At 44.9% G+C, this 18,579-nt stretch overlaps 1 protein-coding gene across 3 annotated transcripts; it reads left to right on the plus strand.

The window, feature by feature from the left end:
* Window positions 1–1,454: 1,454 nt before the first annotated feature.
* POLE2 (DNA polymerase epsilon 2, accessory subunit) lies at window positions 1,455–18,445 on the plus strand. 3 transcript variants are annotated; one of them, XM_038137895.1, is made up of 19 exons: window positions 1,455–1,577; window positions 3,648–3,748; window positions 4,747–4,822; window positions 6,288–6,365; window positions 7,037–7,130; window positions 7,502–7,576; window positions 7,877–7,960; window positions 8,445–8,501; window positions 8,891–8,939; window positions 9,843–9,915; window positions 10,320–10,492; window positions 12,019–12,108; window positions 12,285–12,339; window positions 12,679–12,738; window positions 12,836–12,913; window positions 13,291–13,399; window positions 16,598–16,774; window positions 16,861–16,928; window positions 18,266–18,445. In XM_038137895.1, exons 1-19 carry the CDS (start codon window positions 1,510–1,512, stop codon window positions 18,282–18,284), a joined length of 1,584 nt encoding a protein of 527 aa, XP_037993823.1. In that variant the 5' UTR covers window positions 1,455–1,509; the 3' UTR covers window positions 18,285–18,445. The 3 variants fall into 3 exon arrangements, with proteins under 3 accessions (XP_037993823.1, XP_037993822.1, XP_037993824.1); XM_038137894.1 differs by having other exon boundaries at window positions 16,598–16,928; XM_038137896.1 differs by lacking the exon at window positions 16,598–16,774.
* The last annotated feature ends 134 nt before the right edge of the window (window positions 18,446–18,579 follow it).

The following is an 18,579-nucleotide window of genomic DNA, read 5'->3' on the forward strand; positions in this document are numbered from 1 at the left end:
AGACAGGAGCTGAATGGCAGGATCAGGTTTTCTTAGAAGGAGAATAAGCAGTAATTTTAGCAAATGAAGGTACTTACGTAAGAATTGGGCTTATAATTTGCACCTAGCTGCATGCCTGTGACAAAAAATGAATCATATTTCCTGCCAAAATAGCCGAGACCTGTCAGATGGCAGCTCTTTGTCTGAAGAGAGTAGCAGCAGCTTCACCCATGAGCTCACTCCCCGATGAGGAGCAATTATAAATTATGCAGTTGAGAATGGGCTATAGAAAATAGCTGACATTTTCTGTCTGTCAGTAAATCCCTGCAGTCTTTCGATCCAACTCTTTCAAGAGTTGCTTTGTGAGCCTTCTGTGGAATCAAAGCTGTACTTTGAGAGATGGGGATGAGTGTTTGAATGAAATGTCAGGTGTTTTCCGTCTGGAGAGAAGGCAGCTACTCCACGATCCTGGAACTGTGGCTGTCCCTGGATCCCTGGCAGTGCCCAAGGCCAGGTTGGATGAGGCTTGGAGCAACCTGGGACAGTGGAAAGTGTCCCTGCCATGGCAGCGGGTGGGATGAGATGAGTTTTAAGGTCTCTTCTCATCCAAACCATTCTGGGATGCTGTGATTATATAAACACAGCCCTGGAGAGCATCCTGTGCTCACAGGAGCAATTCACAGTCAGATGTATTTGATGGATGCTTTGTGCCAAGAAAATCTGAAGTGGGAGAGACTCTGGAGTACTGGAGATGCAGAGGAGCCTGTGCTGGGCCTGCAGGGAACGAGCAGGGAGAAATATTGTGAGCTACAGTACCTGTACAGGAACAAAGTGATACCGTGGATAATTGTATTGGGTAACTTGTGTCAGCCACAGCAAGTGTTTTATGGAATCAGGGAATTGGTGAGGTTGGAATGTGGAGTCTGCCAAGGCCACACTGCCCCATGTCCCCATATGCCACATCCACACGGTGTTTAAATCTTTCCAAGGATGGGGACTCCACCACCGCCCTGGGAGCCTGTGCCAGGGCTGGACAGCCCTTTCCATGGGGAAATTCCTGCTGGGCCCACCCTGAGCTGCCCTGGCCCAGCCTGAGGCCGTTCCCTCTGCTCCTGTCCCTGTTCCCTGGAGCAGAGCCCGACCCCCCCGGCTGTGCCCTCCTGGCAGGAGCTGTGCAGAGCCACAAGGGCCCCCTGAGCCTCCTCTGCTCCAGGCTGAGCCCCGTCCCAGCTCCCTCAGGAATTCTCCAGCCCCTCCCCAGCTCCCTCAGCCTCTCCTGGTGCTCCAGCCCCTCCCCAGCTCCGTTCCCTTCCCGGAGCCGCTCCAGCCCCTCCATGTCTCCTGTCAGGAGGGGCCCGGAGCTGCCCTCAGGACTGGCGGTGCCAGCTCAGGGACATTCCCCGCTCCGAGCCGGCTCCGGCAGCGCCGCTGTTCCCTCCCGGGCGGAGCGGGGCCGTGCCGGGCTCCTCCCGCGGCGGGGCTGGCCCGGCCTGAGGGGGCGGCCCGGCCGCGTTTGGCGCCATCGCCGCCATGGAGCCCGAGCGGCTGCGGCGCCGCCTCAGCTCCGCGTTCCGCCTGCGGGGGCTCGTCCTGCGCCCGTGAGTAGCGCCGGGCCCGACCCTGCTCTGCCCCGGACCCTGCTCTGCCCCGGGCCCTGCTCCGGCCCCGGCCCTGCTCCGGCCCCGCGGGGATCGGCCTCGGGCCCGGGGAGCGCCGGTCGGGATGGGGCCGGGGCCGCTCCGCGTCCCCCGCGGCGCCTCCTCGGGATGTGGGGCTGCCTTTCCCACCTCTTCCTCCTTCCCCCGCATCGAGGCCTCTGGAGGCTCCTCCAAAGCCATCTTTCGCCTGTCCTGCTGCTGCGGGCCTCTACCCTCCATCCGTCCCTCTATCATGGCCCTGGGTGCCACCAAACGCTGCCCATGGTGTCCCCTTGGAGCCCTCCCTGATGCTGGTGCCGGGTGTTTGGTTGAGTTTTTTGTCAGCCTCTGACCCTGAAAACTCTGGGATCTGAGTTCCAGTTGCCAGTCTTGTGCTCAGCAGTCTTTGCTAGAGGAAGGAATGTCATTTGCAAGACAGAAATGGAGTATTTCCAGTATAATAGGTTGTGTTATTTAGAGATGGCAAGGTCAATGAGAAGGGATTCCTGCTTGTAGTGGAAGGTGTCATGGTTTGTAAGAGACTGGGTCTCGCATCGCTCTTATGTTCCCTTTCTGTCTTGTGTGTGTTAATGTCAATTAAATTCTCTTTCTGTCGTGGTTGGGATGTGATTATTTTGGACAGTGCCCTGATACTTTCATTAGAGAGGAGCACAAGTCCAGAACTCCTGACTCCACAGTTCCATGAGCTGAGGCATTTTGAAGGTCAGGCTGATCACCAAAATGCCAGTTGGGTTGGCCAGCAGATGACATTAATAACTAAATTGTTATCTTTAATGTGAGACTCTTGTCTAAGGTTGAGGGAAGAACCGGATTTCTAAACCTTGTGTTATTGAGAGTTAAAATTACTCCTGTTTCAAATACATTGCTAAACTGGAGCAGGTCCTGTGGGGGCTGTTGAGGTGGTCCTGGGCTGGAGGCTGTGGGGGAAGCAGGACGAGCTGGAAGCTCTGTTCTGGTGACATCCCAGCTCCAGGGCTGCGCCTGGATTTGGAGTCCAAAATGAGGGATTTGGAGCTGCTGGTATGAGTCCAGAGGAATCCACAGAGCTGCTCCAAGGGCTGGAGCTGCTCTGGAGCCAGGCTGGGAGAGCTGGGAATGTTCCCCTGGAGAGGAGAAGGCTCCAGGCAGAGCTCAGAGCCCCTGGCAGGGCCTGAAGGGGCTCCAGGAGAGTTGCAGAGGGACTGGGGACAAGGCCTGGAGGGACAGGACACAGGGAATGGCTGCCAGTGCCAGAGGGCAGGGATGGGTGGGAGATTGGGAATTGGGAATTCCCAGATACTGGGATGGAATTCCCAGATTTGCTGTGGCTGCCCCTGGATCCCTGGCAGTGCCCGAGGCCAGGCTTTGGGGCTTGGAGCAGCCTGGGACAGTGGGAGGTGTCCCTGCCATGAGTTGGAATGGGATGAGCTTTAAGGTCCCTTCCAACCCAAACCATTCTGGGATTCCATGATTCGAGGGTCAGAGAACGTGGCACGGAGAGGATGTGAAGCATTTGGGTTTATTCAGCCTCCAGAAGGGGAGATTCACGAGGAGCTCATCCCAGCTTTCCTGAAAGTGAGAAGTGTTCTCAAGGATGCACACTGACAGGGCCAGAGACATTTAATTCTTCGTTGAAATTGTAATTAAACTTTGAAGTCGATGGAGTAGAGAAGTGCTGGAATCTCCCTCCCTGGAAGTTCTCAAGGCTTGGCTCCACGGGGCCCTGGGCAGCACAACCCAAGCCCTGCTTTCAGGAGACGCTTGGACCACAGGGTCTCCAGAATTCCCTCCCAACATGGAATTTTTTGTGTGAAGCTGAGGTTTTCCACATCTTTTCCCTGATATTTTCAATCCCGATGATTTTTTCTTTGACTATAACCAGCGTGCTGTTACGCAGAGCTCATTGTTTAATTGTTTCTGCTTTTGAACCGCGTGCCGTGTGGTGATGTTGCGCACGCCTGCCAAAATCAGCGCAGTTTGTGTCAACTACTGAACATTAATTGCTTTTTGTGCTTTCTCCTCCGGGATCAGGGATGCCCTGAAGTATCTCACTGAAGCTTTCCAGTCCACCAGTGAGGGAGAACTTGACGATATAATTGAAAATGTCATCGATGCAGTTGAAAAACAGCCTTGTAAGTAAACAGTTTCTTTTTCTTGAGCCAGTTTTCCTGGCATTTCTGATGTCATCACATCAAAGACAGTTCCTGGCAGCAGAGACACTGAGGTGTCATTGTAGTGTAAAGGGTTGATTGAGATAAATGTATTTTTTGGCCTTTTATTTTGGTTAAACACTGAGGTTTGCAATGTCAGCAGAAGACATTTGTGCCATATAACGAGTTGGCAGTGCAGAATATCCTGACTTTTCCAAGAGCAGTAGCATTTTTCAGTGACAGTTACTAAAAGTTTGTCTGGACTTCCTTGTACCTGAAACTAATTTTAAATATTAAAGTGGAGAGAGACTATTTACACATGGAGGGACAGGACACAGGGAATGGCTTCCCACTGCCAGAGGGCAGGGATGGATGGGATATTTGGAAGGAATATTTTGAAGGAATACTTTGATGGAATATTTTGAAGGAATACTTTGATGGAATATTTTGATGGAATATTTTGGAGGAATATTTTGAAGGAATATTTTGATGGAATATTTTGATGGAATATTTTGATGGAATACTTTGATGGAATATTTTGATGGAATATTTTGAAGGAATTCTTACCTGTGAGGGTGGGGACGCCTTCAAACTCCTTTCAATTATCAGTTTATATCCATGAAAACAACAATGTGCCTGTCTCCAGAGCTGTGTTGGAATACTTAGGGCAGCAATCCTTGTGATAATGTTCTGGAACCAATTTAACCTCCAGAATGTGAGAGCTCAGCTCTAACATGTTTGTGATAGATTTGGCAGCTTTGCATAAACTAGAATTGTCTTGTTCTCCATTTTTGGGGTATTTTTTCCCTAGGAATGTGTCCTTTTGGTGGCAATATTAAGTGATCCATCCGTGTGCCATTACAGAAAACATGAATTCTTTGTGTGTATTCCTGTGGGGAGACTCGGCCATTTGATGTGAGATATTGGACGGCCACTTCCTTCCTTGCTGCAGGTTTAATCCTTGGGATTTTTCTTTGCAGTGTCATCCAACATGATTGAGCAGCCCCTGGTGGAAGCAGCTGTCCAGGAATGCAGCCGGGCCCCGGATGAGGCCATGTAGGGTGACATTAAAAATGTTATGGGGACTTCTGCTGGCATTTCCTTGTTCCTCCTGGGGACATCAGTGCCAGGCATTGTCTGCAGCCATTGCTCTGGGCTTTTGCCTTCCTGCTGCTGCCTTTGCTCCACTCAGGTTTAGCTTTTCTATTTTCCCATTCTCTGCTGCTCTGGTGTGTGGGGCTGGGTTCACATCAGGGGATGCTGAGCTCTGCACAGAGCAGGGACACAAAACAATTCCTGCTCCAGCTGGGCACCAAGGACAAATGATCCAAAGCTCAGCCCAGGAGCACAAACAGCGTGGGCTGCAGAGAGAAAAACAAGCAGGGTGGGAGTGCCTGGGCTAAAGCTGGAACGGGACAATGAACTGCAAGGTGCAAATGGAGCAGAGCTGAGCCAAGGGAGAGACCCCGGCAGCGCTCGTGCATTTTGGGACCATTTGGGTTCCTCTTGGCTGCAGCCCTGGCTGGGCTCTGGGGCTGCCCAAGGTGGATCCATGGAGGAGATGCTTTGAATAAATCCCTGCTTTATTCTGTGACTCCACCCAGCCTCTGCTCCAGCGCAGCCTCCCCAGGGCATCTCCAGGCTGCTCCTTGGAGTGTGTGCTCCCATGGCTGGGCCTCCAGGGGGCCCTGAACAGAATCTGGAGTTCTGGAATGGAGCTGCTGGGGTTGTGTTGGGTGTGCTGCAGGTGGAATATTAACCAGCACTTCTGGCCATGCTTTATTTGCTTTGCTCTAGATGAAAGTTATCTCAAGTTGCTTTTGTTCCTTTCTTTTGTGAAAGCACTTTGGAAAAGTTTTCCTCTGGGGTGCCTGCTTCTGCTTTTTTGTTTAGTTTTTTGATCCCTGATTGATTTCCATTCCGCCATAACAAAGTGTGGAGCAATTACTGGAGTTTCTGAGAACTTTGTGATCCTGATGGATGTGTTTCCTTTCGTGTTCACATCGTGATGCAAAGCATGAAAAGAGATGGTTTGCTGGGCATGTCAATTAGATCCTGTCATCCCCCAGCCTCTGAGGATGGAGAAAATTCGGGTTTAACTTTGCTCCTTGCTGTTGGGATCTTTATGATGCAGATGGTGTGAGGGTGACTTTTCTTTGTGGTGCTTTTTTATACTTGATGTAGGTTTTTTTCTGCTCCAGAAGTGAAGAGAAATCCATATGTACAGCTCCTCAGTGCAGAGTCCTGAAGGGAAAAGCTCTTCAGATCACAGGGACAAGTCTTTTTCATTATTTAACTAAAAGATGCAGGAGAAAATAGACTAGGAAATAGACTAGGAAATAGAATATAAAATAGACTAGAAAATAGAGTATAAAATAGAAAGAGAAGCGGTGATGATAGCAAAACAAATGTCATTTTAGCCAACGTATTTGTCAGTTTGCTTCAGCCACTTCATGGAAGCACAGAATGGCTTTGGTTGGAAGGGAACCTTCAGTTAATGCTGTCACTGTTCTTATTGCAGAGAAAATGTTTTCAACATTATTGGAGCCTTTGACATTCCACGTTACATTTATAATTCAGAAAGAAAGAAGTTTCTGCCGTAAGTCCCCCGTATTTTAAGTTTCAAGCACTTCCTTTTTTAAGAACAAAGCCTCTGTTTCTGTAGGATAACTCTAGTTTTAATCTTTCCCTCTTGGCCTGTTCAGCTGAAGCCTGAGTGAGAAAAGTAATAAATGTTTAAGACCATAAACCAAGTTTATTCCACCTAATGAATAAAAAAGACAGTAAGGCTAAGGTCATACATCACTAAAGGTAATTTGGGGTTATTTTTTTTCTCACGTTGGGCTGTTTAAATTTATTTTTTTAATAAATTTGATCTGTCTGTTGCCTGTATTTATTTCTTGGTCTGTATCTTGCAGCTCCCTGAAGCCCTGGGGGGTTTCTAAGGAGAGCTCCAAATGGTAAAAAAGAAATATTAGGAGCAGCTGGTGAGAAACTGGAGGAATAATGCTTTTGTTCACAACTGCTTAAAGGCAGAACTGCTTTTTTTAAAATGGATTTCTGCAGAGGTCTCTTTGGGTGGAAGGATAAATCTCAAGTCCTGTGAGTTAGAGGGGGATGAAATGGATGCAGAGATGCAGAAACACAGGATCCTGAGCAGGATGTGCCTAAATCACGGTGCAGCTTCTGCAGCCTCCCTTTTAGATCAAGAAATCATCTTGATGTGGGGAATATCCCTTTGTGACGCTGTGACTGTGTTAATTCTTGCAGCCTGTCCATGACTGACCTGCCTAGGCCGAGTTTATTTGGGACTGCCAGGGACAAGGCAGAGCTGTTCCGGGAGCGCTACGCCATCCTCCAGCAGGTCAGGAGTCCTCAGGGAAGGATCCCGCTTCTCCTTCCAAAAATACATCATGCTCTCTGCCTCATAAACTCTCTGCCTTCCAGCTGGTCACAAATAACTTCTTGTTGCAGCCTTACAGATGCTTTCATGACTCTTTTTTAGGCTTAGTTTTATTAGCCGGTGCATTTTTAGGCTTAGTTTTATTATCTGGTGTTATTGATCATCTATTTCTTGGAAATAAATTCTTGTCAAAAGGACTGAATTATTAAAAGTCGCTGGCTGAAGTAGAGTAAGAACTTTCTGAAGTGCTTTGAATAGTGCTTGTAGCAAACTGGCTTTTTGGCAGTGCTCGTTTATTTTTTAACTGAGTCACTTCCATTTGTTTTGTGCAGAGGACTCACAGACATGAGCTGTTCACTCCTTCGCCAGTTGATGCTCATCCCGATGACAGCAAGAGCAAATTCCAGGTAAAAAAATTGAGTTCTTTCCATTTTTAATCCAAATAATCACAGCAGTTTCTTATGCTGGGAGCCACTATCGGGAATCTTCTCCTAAGCCCCGTTCAGAAATAAGGCTCTGGTTTTGGTAAGGAGCCCGTGTGAGCTCATCTGTGTGTTCATGTACAGCCGTGTCCTGCGTGGGGCTTTGTCTTGCTTGGGAAAAAGCAAGCAGGAGAGTTTGAGTTTGGAGAGTTTGATTTGACTCTGGTTTGGAGAGTTTGGAGAGTTTGATTTGACTCTGATTGGATTCTTTGCCTTTGACCCCAGCTGAAGACAGTAGAAACTCTCTTGGGCAGTCCAGCTAAAGTGGGAGAAGTGATTGTGCTTGGGATGCTCACTCAGCTCAAGGAGGTGAGTTCCTTTTTGTTGTGGAGTCTCTGATCAGTGCTGTAATACATTAAAAAATGAGAAAACTTAAATATCTCCCACTTACCCATTCTAAGAGACTTTTCCACAAGCATTCAGTGCCAGTGTGTGTGGAAAATGTCTTTCTTTGTCTTCCTACTATAAAATTTTTATGTCAGCAACCAGAAGCAGTTAGGATTTTTTGGCTTGTCCCTCTTATGAGGCTGGAGCTTCCAATGGCTGAGTTTGGATATGCCAGTGCCCTGGAGTGTGATTTTAGGGAGGGGAGCACCAGCAATCCCAACTGCTGCAGCAGCTCCCAGGGAAGCTGCTGAGATACATTTACTATAAATGACATTACTTTCACTTCTTGCCAGCTTAAAACATTAAACCCAGCCAAATAATTTCTAAATGCTGACTGATAGAGGCTTCTGATTGAAGCATTTGTGTGTTTGATGTTTTTGCTTTATTAATGAATCCTGTTTTGTAGGGGAAGTTTTTCCTAGAAGACCCCACAGGAGTGGTCCAGCTGGACCTGAGTAAAGCAATATCCTTTTGCTGTGATGGAAGAGCTGCAGGAATTTCCTGTAGACCTGCAGGATTTGAAATGGAGCAGTGAATCACTGCTGACCATTCAGAATTCCATACTGAGAGCTGCAGCTCTGTCTTTCTCTTTCATTTGCAATTCCTTGGCTGCTGCAGCTCCTGCCATTCCCTTGGACATGGTCACTGTCCCTCCCCATGGAAGCAGAGCCTGTTCCAGTTCCTGGGCTCTCTCTGGACTTACCTGCTCGGGTATCAGGGAGCTTCCAGGCTCTTCAGGCAGTCTGTGAACTTTCAGTGCTGTCCAAATCTATTGCACCAGCTGGAAAGCAAATTTTGGTTCAAAACCCGACTTTAAATCTAAGAAAAACACATTCCTTAACCTTCCTGCACCAGTTCCACAGTGGCTTGTACACGGAATCCTGCTTTGTCCTGGCAGAAGGTAAAGCAGACTGGGTTTATTTTTTAGCTTGCAATGAATTACTCTGTTCAAGCTGTGGCTGCCAGATGTGGCTGAGCAGAGGAGTCTCATTTTGGTGACCACCAGTGAGTTTGGGACTGAGATTTTTTGGCTTCAGCTTCAGCTGTGGCTCTGGAGGCAGAGAGGAGGAATTTGGGGGTGTTGGGGCATGTGAGGCTCTGGAGCAGCTTTGAGGATTGGCCCCAGCATGCTTGGAGGAGTTAGGACTGGGTTAGGAAGACAGCCTGGAATAACCAGAGGAATGATTTAATGATCTGAAAATACTCTGTGCTGGCAAAGCTTTTTAATGAGGCTTCTCATTAGGATGATGTAAGAGCTTGCAGTTTTGGAGCCTTGTTTTAGCAAAAAAAAAAAAAAAAAAAAAAAAAAAAAGGGCTATTTCTGTATGTGGAATGTTCCTCTGTGCAAGATCCACGATCTCAGTCTGTTTTCTGGTGTGTTTTAAGCTTGTAAGAAGAAGTTTGGAGCAGAAATGAGAGTGGGGATAAAAATGACCAGGTTCCTTCTGTTCTCAGCAGTGGGATTTGAGACAAGGAGCACTTGGATGGGGACCCTTCCAGGAGAGGGCCAGCAAATCAGGCAGTCCTCCTCGTGTTCTTGAGGGGGTTTTTCATGTGGCTGTGCAGCAAATCCATTCACAGGAGTGGCTGGGGTTTAAAACAAAGTTGATTTCTTGCTCAGCCCTTTTTCCACGCAGCTCCTTCCATGCTCTGGTTCTGTGGAGCTGCCACAAGAGAGGGATTGATGGAGGCTGGGACTGGCAGTGCAGCACGGCTGCCAGCTCTCTGACTAATGTCTAGGACGTGATGCTGTAAGAAAAACCGAAGGGTTATTTTGCTGTTTTGCTCTTCCAAAACCTCCTAGGTTGGTATGAAGATGAAGTTTTTCATGTGAACGCTTTTGGATTTCCTCCCACTGAGCCTTCTGCTACCACGAGGTACAAAAGTGGCTTTTGGCAGCCTCTCTCCCTGTTTTCCTATGGGTTTCTAAGTAGGATCATTGTTATTTTGTAATTTCTCTGACATTCAAGTATGTTGTTCTTCCTCCTCCCCAAATGCTTTAAAATAAACACCATGTTAAGGAAGCAGTCCTGGGCCTAGAGGCTCTGTAGTGTTGGCAGAAAAACCCTTCCAGAGGCCTTTGGGTTCTGCTTATTAATGGAAATTGGGATGTAAACCCTTCTCAGGTAACTGTTCCATGGGAACAATAAATTCCTTGTTGCTGAGAGCATGGATCCCTGGGACAGTGGAAGGTGTCCCTGCCCTGGAATGGGATGAGCTTTAAAGTCCCTTTGAACCCAAACCGTGCTGGGATCCTGACTGGAGCATTTTAATGATGCAGAGCCTTCTATGGGAATATCAACTTCTTTGGAGGGCCTTCCTCATCCTCGGTAAAGGCTTCTGCAAAGCTGAAGCAGCTGGAGGAGGAGAATGAAGATGCCATGTTTGTGTTTGTGTCTGATGTGTGGCTGGACCAGGCAGAAGTGCTGGAGAAGCTTCACATGATGTTTTCAGGTAGGTGAGAACTGCTTTCACTCTGAACTTTGTCTGATTTATTCCCATAAATCCTCAGTCCAAGCAGTGGTTTGATCTGCAGCCATTTTCTGGGCTGTGTTAGGAATGTTCCCCTCGCTCCTGAAAGTTCTTCCTGGGCTTAGTTTGAAGACTAATTCCTTACTTCAGAGAGGTGAATGTTGCTACCACTGCCACATGGGATATTGGGAATCAGGAATTCCTGGCTGGGAGGGTGGGGAGGGGCTGGGAAGGAATTCCCAGAGCAGCTGGGGCTGCCCCTGGATCCCTGGCAGTGCCCAAGGCCAGGCTGGACGGGGCTTGGAGCAGCCTGGGAGAGTGGAAGTGTCCCTGCCATGGCAGGGGTGGGACTGGATGAGCTTTAAGGTCCCTTCCAACCCAAACCATTCCAGGATTCTGGGATCAGTAATGGGGACAGCACTGGGTAAAACAAGGATTTATGGATTGCAGCACTTTGGGAACAGCTTGTCCCTCCTGCCTCGGGCAGAATGGAAGTGGGAGAGAGCGACTGGTTTAAAACCAGCCCAGAATCCAGGGTGGGAAGCTGGGCACAAAGGAGCAGAGTCGTGCAGAGGTTACAGAACCAGTTCAGAGTCTGGGTCAGAGCTGGCAGATCCTGTGGGCAAACTGGGCTTGACCCAGGGCTGCAGGTGCTGGGGCAGAAAGGGGCTTTGGTCAGTGAGGGTTGTGTGCTGAACTCACCTGGCAGAGATGCAGACCTTGCATTTGCTGTTTTGAGACTTTAACAGGCAAGTAATAACCTTCTTAATTATAAACTAAACGAGCAGCTGGGGGGAGAGCGAGGAAAAATATTGATGAGCCATTTCTCTGGGCTAAGCAATTCTGTTCTATTTACCAGCCCCTTTGAAAACCAGTGAAGTAAATCCAAGTGTGATTCTGTGTGTCAGGAAAATGGAGAGAACTGGGATGTGAGATGAATGCCTGAGTAGCTGTTTCTATTTTTATATCAGGGATGGGAATCAGGTTTCTTTTTTTCCCCCTTTTGCTTTGAAGCAGTTGATGGGTGAGGTTGTGAGCGCTCATCAGATCCTCAAACTGCTCAGGCAATTCCAGTTCCTGTTGCTTTATAATGCCAAAGGGGGAGCTGGATGTTGGGAGAGCCCTGAAATTGGAATGATCAGGGAGGTTAATAGCAACCCAGAGCTGCCTGCTTGCTGTTTTCCTCTTGAAGGCAACAATGCATTTAAAAATGGCATTATTTATTATAATTGCACTTGGTGTACTTCTGTGACTGGGGCAGGAGTTGGATGCACACAAACACTGCTGGAACTCAGCCTGGAAATGCCAGAGGGCTCCCTCAAAGTGACATTTGTGCATTGCCATCCCCTTTTTGAGCTAAAAACAGCCTGGATCAAGAAAATCAGTCAGGTGTATTAATAGCAGCAGAGCTTGAAGTGCAGTTCCAGTTGCTGCTGCTCCTGGGATGGGCTGCGTGCTGGAAGGTGCTGGGGTGGATGGATACACTCACAGATCCTCTCTTTCCCCAGGTTATTCCTCTGCACCTCCCACCTGCTTTTTCTTCTGTGGAAATTTTTCATCTGCGCCATATGGCAAAAATCAAATCCAGTCCCTGAAAGGTAAGGGAGGGTTTTGTAAACAGCCAGCCGCGTGCACCGAATTAAAATAACGATGGCAAACAAATGAAGAGAGCAGAAAATAACCCCTTTTTTAAAAGTGCACTGCAGCAGAGGGGGATCCACCCCAGGTGTGTTCATTTCTAACCAGGAGCTGTGCCCTGTCTTTCTGGCTCCAGGTTCCTTGAAGGCTCTGGCAGATATTATATGTGAATATCCCAGCATCCATAAAAGGTACAGAGCAAGGGGAAATCTGTTTATTTTGTGAAGCCTTTCATTACTTGAAGAAGCTGAGGGTTACCCTGTTGTCTCTGTCTTGTGAGGCAGCTGTGATCAGATAAAAAGCTGGTTTTGTAACAGGCCTGCAGGTTTGTTTGGGAGCAGGGTAAGTTTGATTTTATCTCAAATAGCTTGGGAATGGAAACTGCTAATGAGGGAGCCCAGGTCCCTCCCTGGGATCCTTCCCTGGCTCCTGCTCTCTGAATTCAGAACATCAGACCCAGTTTTTAGGATCAGTTTATACAAAAGAGATTTGTTAAACTTCTTCTTTTTTTTTTTTTTTCCTTTTTGCAGTAGTCGATTTGTGTTTGTCCCTGGTCCTGATGATCCTGGGCCTGGTTCCATTTTACCAAGGTCAGGGTGCTTCCCTTCCTCACATCGTGGAATTTTGGGTGAAATTTGAGTTAGAGATGGTAAGAGTCCCTGTTGATAACTCTGCTATTTATTTTAGACCCCCCCTGGCTGAAAACATCACTCAGGAATTCAGACAGCTGGTGCCATTTTCAGTTTTCACCACAAATCCCTGCAGGTAACCATGTAACTGCTAATTTTTTAAAATAATTTTTTAAAACTAAATGACGTGCAAATATCATTTTCAAAGCCTATAAATTTTAGGGAAATTAATTTCAATTAATTAATTTAAATTTAAATTAATTTCAGATTAATAGACCTCTTCACTTGCATGAATTGTAACTAGTTTTAAATACAGTGAGACATTAAAAAATCAGTGAAGAAAGGAAGTAGTGCTAAAAAATGATATTGAATATAAAAATCCTGCTCAAAAGCATCATAAGGGAGAGTATTATTTTCATTGAATTGTCTGTATTAGAGGGAGATCAACTTTCTAATGCATCTTCCTCATTTTTGGGTTAAGCTTAATTAATTTCACTTCTGTTTTCCACTCAGGGTTCAGTACTGCACCCAAGAAATCATTATTTTTCGGGAAGATTTGGTCAACAAAATGTGCAGGAACTGTGTCCGCTTCCCAAGCAGCACCATGGACATTCCCAACCATGTGAGTGAGTGCAGTTCAGCACTTTTTGCCAAGATTTTTGATTTTATTGATCAGCAGGGCTGGATCTGGGGGCTCTGATCCTCGCTCTTGTGCCACACTGCATGAGTAAGGATTCATACATTTAGTATTCTTGTTTTTCTTTACGTTTTGACAGTGAAATAACTCAAACCTTGATGCTTTAAGGTGGGCTTGAGTCACAGTCACACTGAGCTGCCCCTGAGCACAGAACTTCAGAGCAGCAAGCATCCATGTCCTGCCAAGACACACTGATTCCTAAAGGCAGATTTTAATGGAAATTCCCATTTTTTAAAGGTTTGACTAGTTACCTGTCGGGTTTGCAGCCCACCCAGGGACACCAGTTGTGGGGTTTCACCCCCGGATTGGGGTGACCCCAAAAGATGGAAAAGTCCCTCCTTCAACCTGTGCCTTCAAAGGAAGACTCAGCAGTCCTCTGTTGTCTGTTCTCAAGGTTGTTTATTGTTGGTTATCTAAAGATTCTTCTCCTGAGCTGCTGTGGCCCGTTCAGCAGGTCAGACAAAGGCACACTGCCCTCCCAGGGGCTGCTGCCATCTTTTATATCACACATTACATGTTACATGTTTATACCTTTTCCCCAATGCCTACTATCTGTATTGAATGGTGACTTTCTACTCTAAACCAATCTGTGAGTGCCAGCATCACCACAGACATGGAGGCTGGGAAGGAGAAAGAAGGAGCACAGGGCACACCCAAATCCCTCCATCTTAGAACCCCTGACCCCCATGTACAAAACTCGGACCCCTGCGTACAAGGCTCAAACCCCCCTGTACAGCACTTAAAAATCCTTCCTTGCACTTCAAAACTACTTCTACTACAACACCTAAACTTGTGTGTGTGGCTTGTGATTCTCCATACAGAGTTGGTGATTTGCTCCACGGGCTAAGATCAAAACCCCACGTGTGTCTTTGGCTGTTGCCAGGGTCTCAGAGCCCCCTGCCAGCGGCTCTGGCCATCCAGGGCACCCAGAGGGATGTCCTGGGTTCCCACAGTTACCCAGTGCCATTTGCAGTAAAGCAGCAGGTCACTCCCTCTAAAATTCATCTGCCTTTTTTGTCTGCTCGCTTGAAATTGAAATTCTGCCTCTCACACATCAGCAGTGTGCTCTGGGTCGTGGTTCCACGGAGTGAATCCAAGCAGGAGCTGATGGGATTTACTGAAATAACTGCATGAGAACCATCCAGGTAGTCCTCACTGCAGTGATGGATGGAGTCTGGTTTTATTTCTTTTACAGTTTTTGTGTTTGCTTGCCTCAGGAAGTTGTTTTATTTATTGTGAATACCCCGTGGACACCGAGCTACCTTGGTTTTGTGGGCACATTTGCATTCCTGACACTTCCCTGTCCTCATCCAGGGCTCTCCAGGAAGGAAATGCAGAATTGCAGCACTTTCTGCAGGTTGTTTTTTGCATACTCCACTTTTCCCCTGCCTTTTTGGCCTATTTTAATTCAGCCAGCAGTGTAAAAAAAAAAAAAACGAGAGAGAGGGAAATTTTGTCACAAAGAAAAGAAAATCATCTGGGAATCAAATTATTTCTTCAGTTCAGGGAAAAGACTTTTTAAGTGGTTAACTGGAAAGCAGTAAGGAAAATAAAAACCAAAAAATGAGAGTTGTGGCAGTGTTGGTACTTTCTGGGCTGGAGGAACAGGTAAGTAGATTCTCCTGGAGAGTCTGATTGATGAGATAATTGTGACATCTTCATATCCTGGCCTTTAAAAAGGCTTTTATCTATTAAAACCCCCACAACTGAAGGAAGGAAGGAGCAGCTCAGTGCTGGACAGTCACTGCTTTACTCTAGAAATCATTAACAATCAGCAGGAATGAGATACAAAAACCCCAAACATTGCCAGGTTCAAAAATCTTCTTTATTAACACACACTGACACGTGCAGGGATGAGCTGAGCTTGCAGCAAATGTTTCAAACCAAGTGCTTGTGGGGTTTTATTTGCAGTCTGTGAAGACCATTTTATCCCGGGGTAAATGCTTAAAACTGAGTGTTTTGGGGGTTTTTTGGGTGTTGTTTTTTTTTGTTGTTGTTGTTTATTTGTTTGGGTTTTTTTTCATTTTTCAGTTTGTGAAGACTATTTTATCCCAGGGGTAAATGTTTAAGTCCAAGTGGTTTTGGGGGTTTTTTTTGGTGTTGGTTTTTTTTTATGTCTTTGCTTGTTTGTTTTTTTTTGGTTTTATTTTTTTTCATTTTCTTTTATTTTTCCGTTTGTGAAGACCATTTCATCGCAGGGATAATGCTTCAAACCAAGTTTTTGTGGGTTTTTTTGGATGCAGTTTGTGAAGACCATTTTATGCCGGGGTAAATGCTTAAAACCGAGTGTTTTGGGGGTTTTTTTGGGTGTTGGTTTTTTTTTGTGGTTGGTTGTTTGTTTGTTTTTTCATTTTTCAGTTTGTGAAGACCGTTTTATCCCAGGGATAATGCTTAAAACCAAGTGGTTTGGGGGCTTTTTTTGGTGTTGTTTTTTTTATTTGTTTGCCTGTTTGTTTTTTTGGTTTTTTTTTAATTTTTTTTTTTTTAATTTTTTATTTTTCACTTTGTGGAGACCATTTCATCCCAGGGAATAAATGCTTAAAACCAAGTGTTTGTGGATTTTTTTTTTTGCAGTTTGTGGAGACCATTTCATCCCAGGGATAATGCCTCAATCCAAGTGTTTGTGTTTCATCCCAGGGATAATGCCTCACTCCAGGTGTCTCTGTTTCATCCCAGGGGTGCTGCCTCACTCCAGGTGTCAGTGTTTCATCCCAGGGTATAAATGCCTCACTCCAGGTGTCAGTGTTTCATCCCAGGGTACAAATGCCTCAATCCAAGTGTCAGTGTTTCATCCCAGGGTATAAATGCCTCACTCCAGGTGTCTGTGTTTCATCCCAGGGTATAAATGCCTCACTCCAGGTGTCTGTGTTTCATCCCAGGGATAATGCCTCACTCCAGGTGTCAGTGTTTCATCCCAGGGTATAATGCCTCACTCCAGGTGTCAGTGTTTCATCCCAGGGTATAAATGCCTCACTCCAGGTGTCTGTGTTTCATCCCAGGGATAATGCCTCACTCCAGGTGTTTGTGTTTCATCCCAGGGTACAAATGCCTCACTCCGGGTGTCAGTGTTTCATCCCAGGGTATAAATGCCTCACTCCGGGTGTCTGTGTTTTGCCGTTGCAGTTTGTGAAGACCATTCTGTCTCAGGGCCACCTGAGCCCGCTGCCGCTGTCGGTCAGCCCGGTGTTCTGGGCCTACGATCACTGCCTGCGGGTGTACCCGCTGCCCGACGTGCTGCTGGCCGCTGACAGACACGACCCCTTCACGGTCACCAGCAGCGAGTGCCTGTGCATCAACCCCGTGAGCGCCGCGCCCCCGCGCCCCCGCGCCCCTGTACCGCCATTTTCCTCACACAAATGTGGATTTTCCCCTCTTTTCCTTCCCAGGGCTCCTTCCCCAGAAGTGGATTTTGCTTCAAGGTGTTCTACCCCTCCAACAAGACAGTTGAAGACAGGTAAATATCTGCTAAATAGATATTTTTATATAGATCTAAATATTTTTAAATAAATATTTAAAATAAATTTATTTTAAAAGAAATATTTAAATATTTAAAACATATAAACATATAACAAATTAAAATAATAAAACAATAAAAACAATATAAATATTAATAAAATTATTAATAATTAATAATGGAGTATATTATAACTATTTATATGATATTATAATGTAATGGTAATTATAATAATTATTAATTCTATAATATGATAGTATTATATAATAATCAAAAATATAATATAATAATTAATTTATATTATATATAAAATATATAAATATTTATATTTTAAATATTTTATATATTTTAATATATAAAATATGTATTATATATAAAATATATTATATATTATACATAAATATATAATATATATTTAAATTTTATATTATATATAAATATATAATTTATATTTAAAATTTATATTATATATAAATATATAAATATTTATTATATATTTATAATATATTTAATAATACATTTATAATATATTTAATAATATATTTAAAACACATTTAGAAGTATATAATTTTTTTAATCTGATGAGTTTCTGATTATCATGAAAATAAGATAAATAAGATAAAAAGCACAGAAAATTGGTAGGGTAATATTTGAATGTTCCAGCAGCTTAATTCAGCAACTTAACTGTGTATGAAGTGCACTTCATACTTTGGCAGTGTAACAAATCCGAATGCCCAGAACTAAAGCAATAAATGTAGAAATTAAAAATATCAGTGATGGAAAGCACAATTCAAAAGTAAAGGGAAGGATGATTCCTGATTTTCAGTGATAGAGATCTAATTGAGAAGCAGATTTGTTTCTGGGGATGATGGTTGTTACGTAAATTAATTAAATTTAGGAGCAATTTTTGCTTCATTTTGTGATAATCATCAAGCCCAGAAGCCACTTTCAGGCTTTGATTTCACATATTTTTAAACCTGCACTTGTTCCTTCCACTGACTGGAGAAGAGCTAGCTGCAGCACCAAGAAAGTATTAAAATGTATCAGAGGGCTTAAAATGGATGAAAATGTACCTGTTTGAAATAATGATGGTATAACCCGTTAGGAAAAGCATAAATTTATCTTCTCCTTGCTGGAGAAGCCTTCTCAGGGAATTAATAATAGGTCAACCTATTTAACTTCTACTAGAATATAAAAAACATCACACCATGAGATACTTTAGGTCTTTAAATACCTGAAAACATTGTCAAGTCTTTCCTAGATAAAGAAATAGAAGAGCATTATGAACTGTTTTTAAAATAAACCTTTCAAATACTGTTTTTCTGTGGCATTTTCAGCAAGCTTCAAGGACTCTGAATCCCTGTGACGCTGAACAAAGGCAGTGAAGCCATGGGAAGCCAGCTGTAGCTCCTCTTTTTTACACGCCACAGTTTTGTGATGTATTGTGGACTTTTTACAAAAAAATGTCAAAGTCAAAACCGATTTGTTTTGTACACAAATAAACTTTTACAGGAAAAGACACCCGTGTCAGATTAGATAAATTGTAAAGTCAGAGTGAAAAATAACTGGCAAAGCATAAAAAAAGGTTAAGTGGAGGAACCAGCTGTGTCAAACAGGAAAGGAGCATCTTTAAAAAAAAAAAGAATTAAAG

This window comes from Motacilla alba, chromosome 5 (genome assembly GCF_015832195.1).
Source record: "Motacilla alba alba isolate MOTALB_02 chromosome 5, Motacilla_alba_V1.0_pri, whole genome shotgun sequence".
Taxonomy (NCBI): domain Eukaryota; kingdom Metazoa; phylum Chordata; class Aves; order Passeriformes; family Motacillidae; genus Motacilla; species Motacilla alba.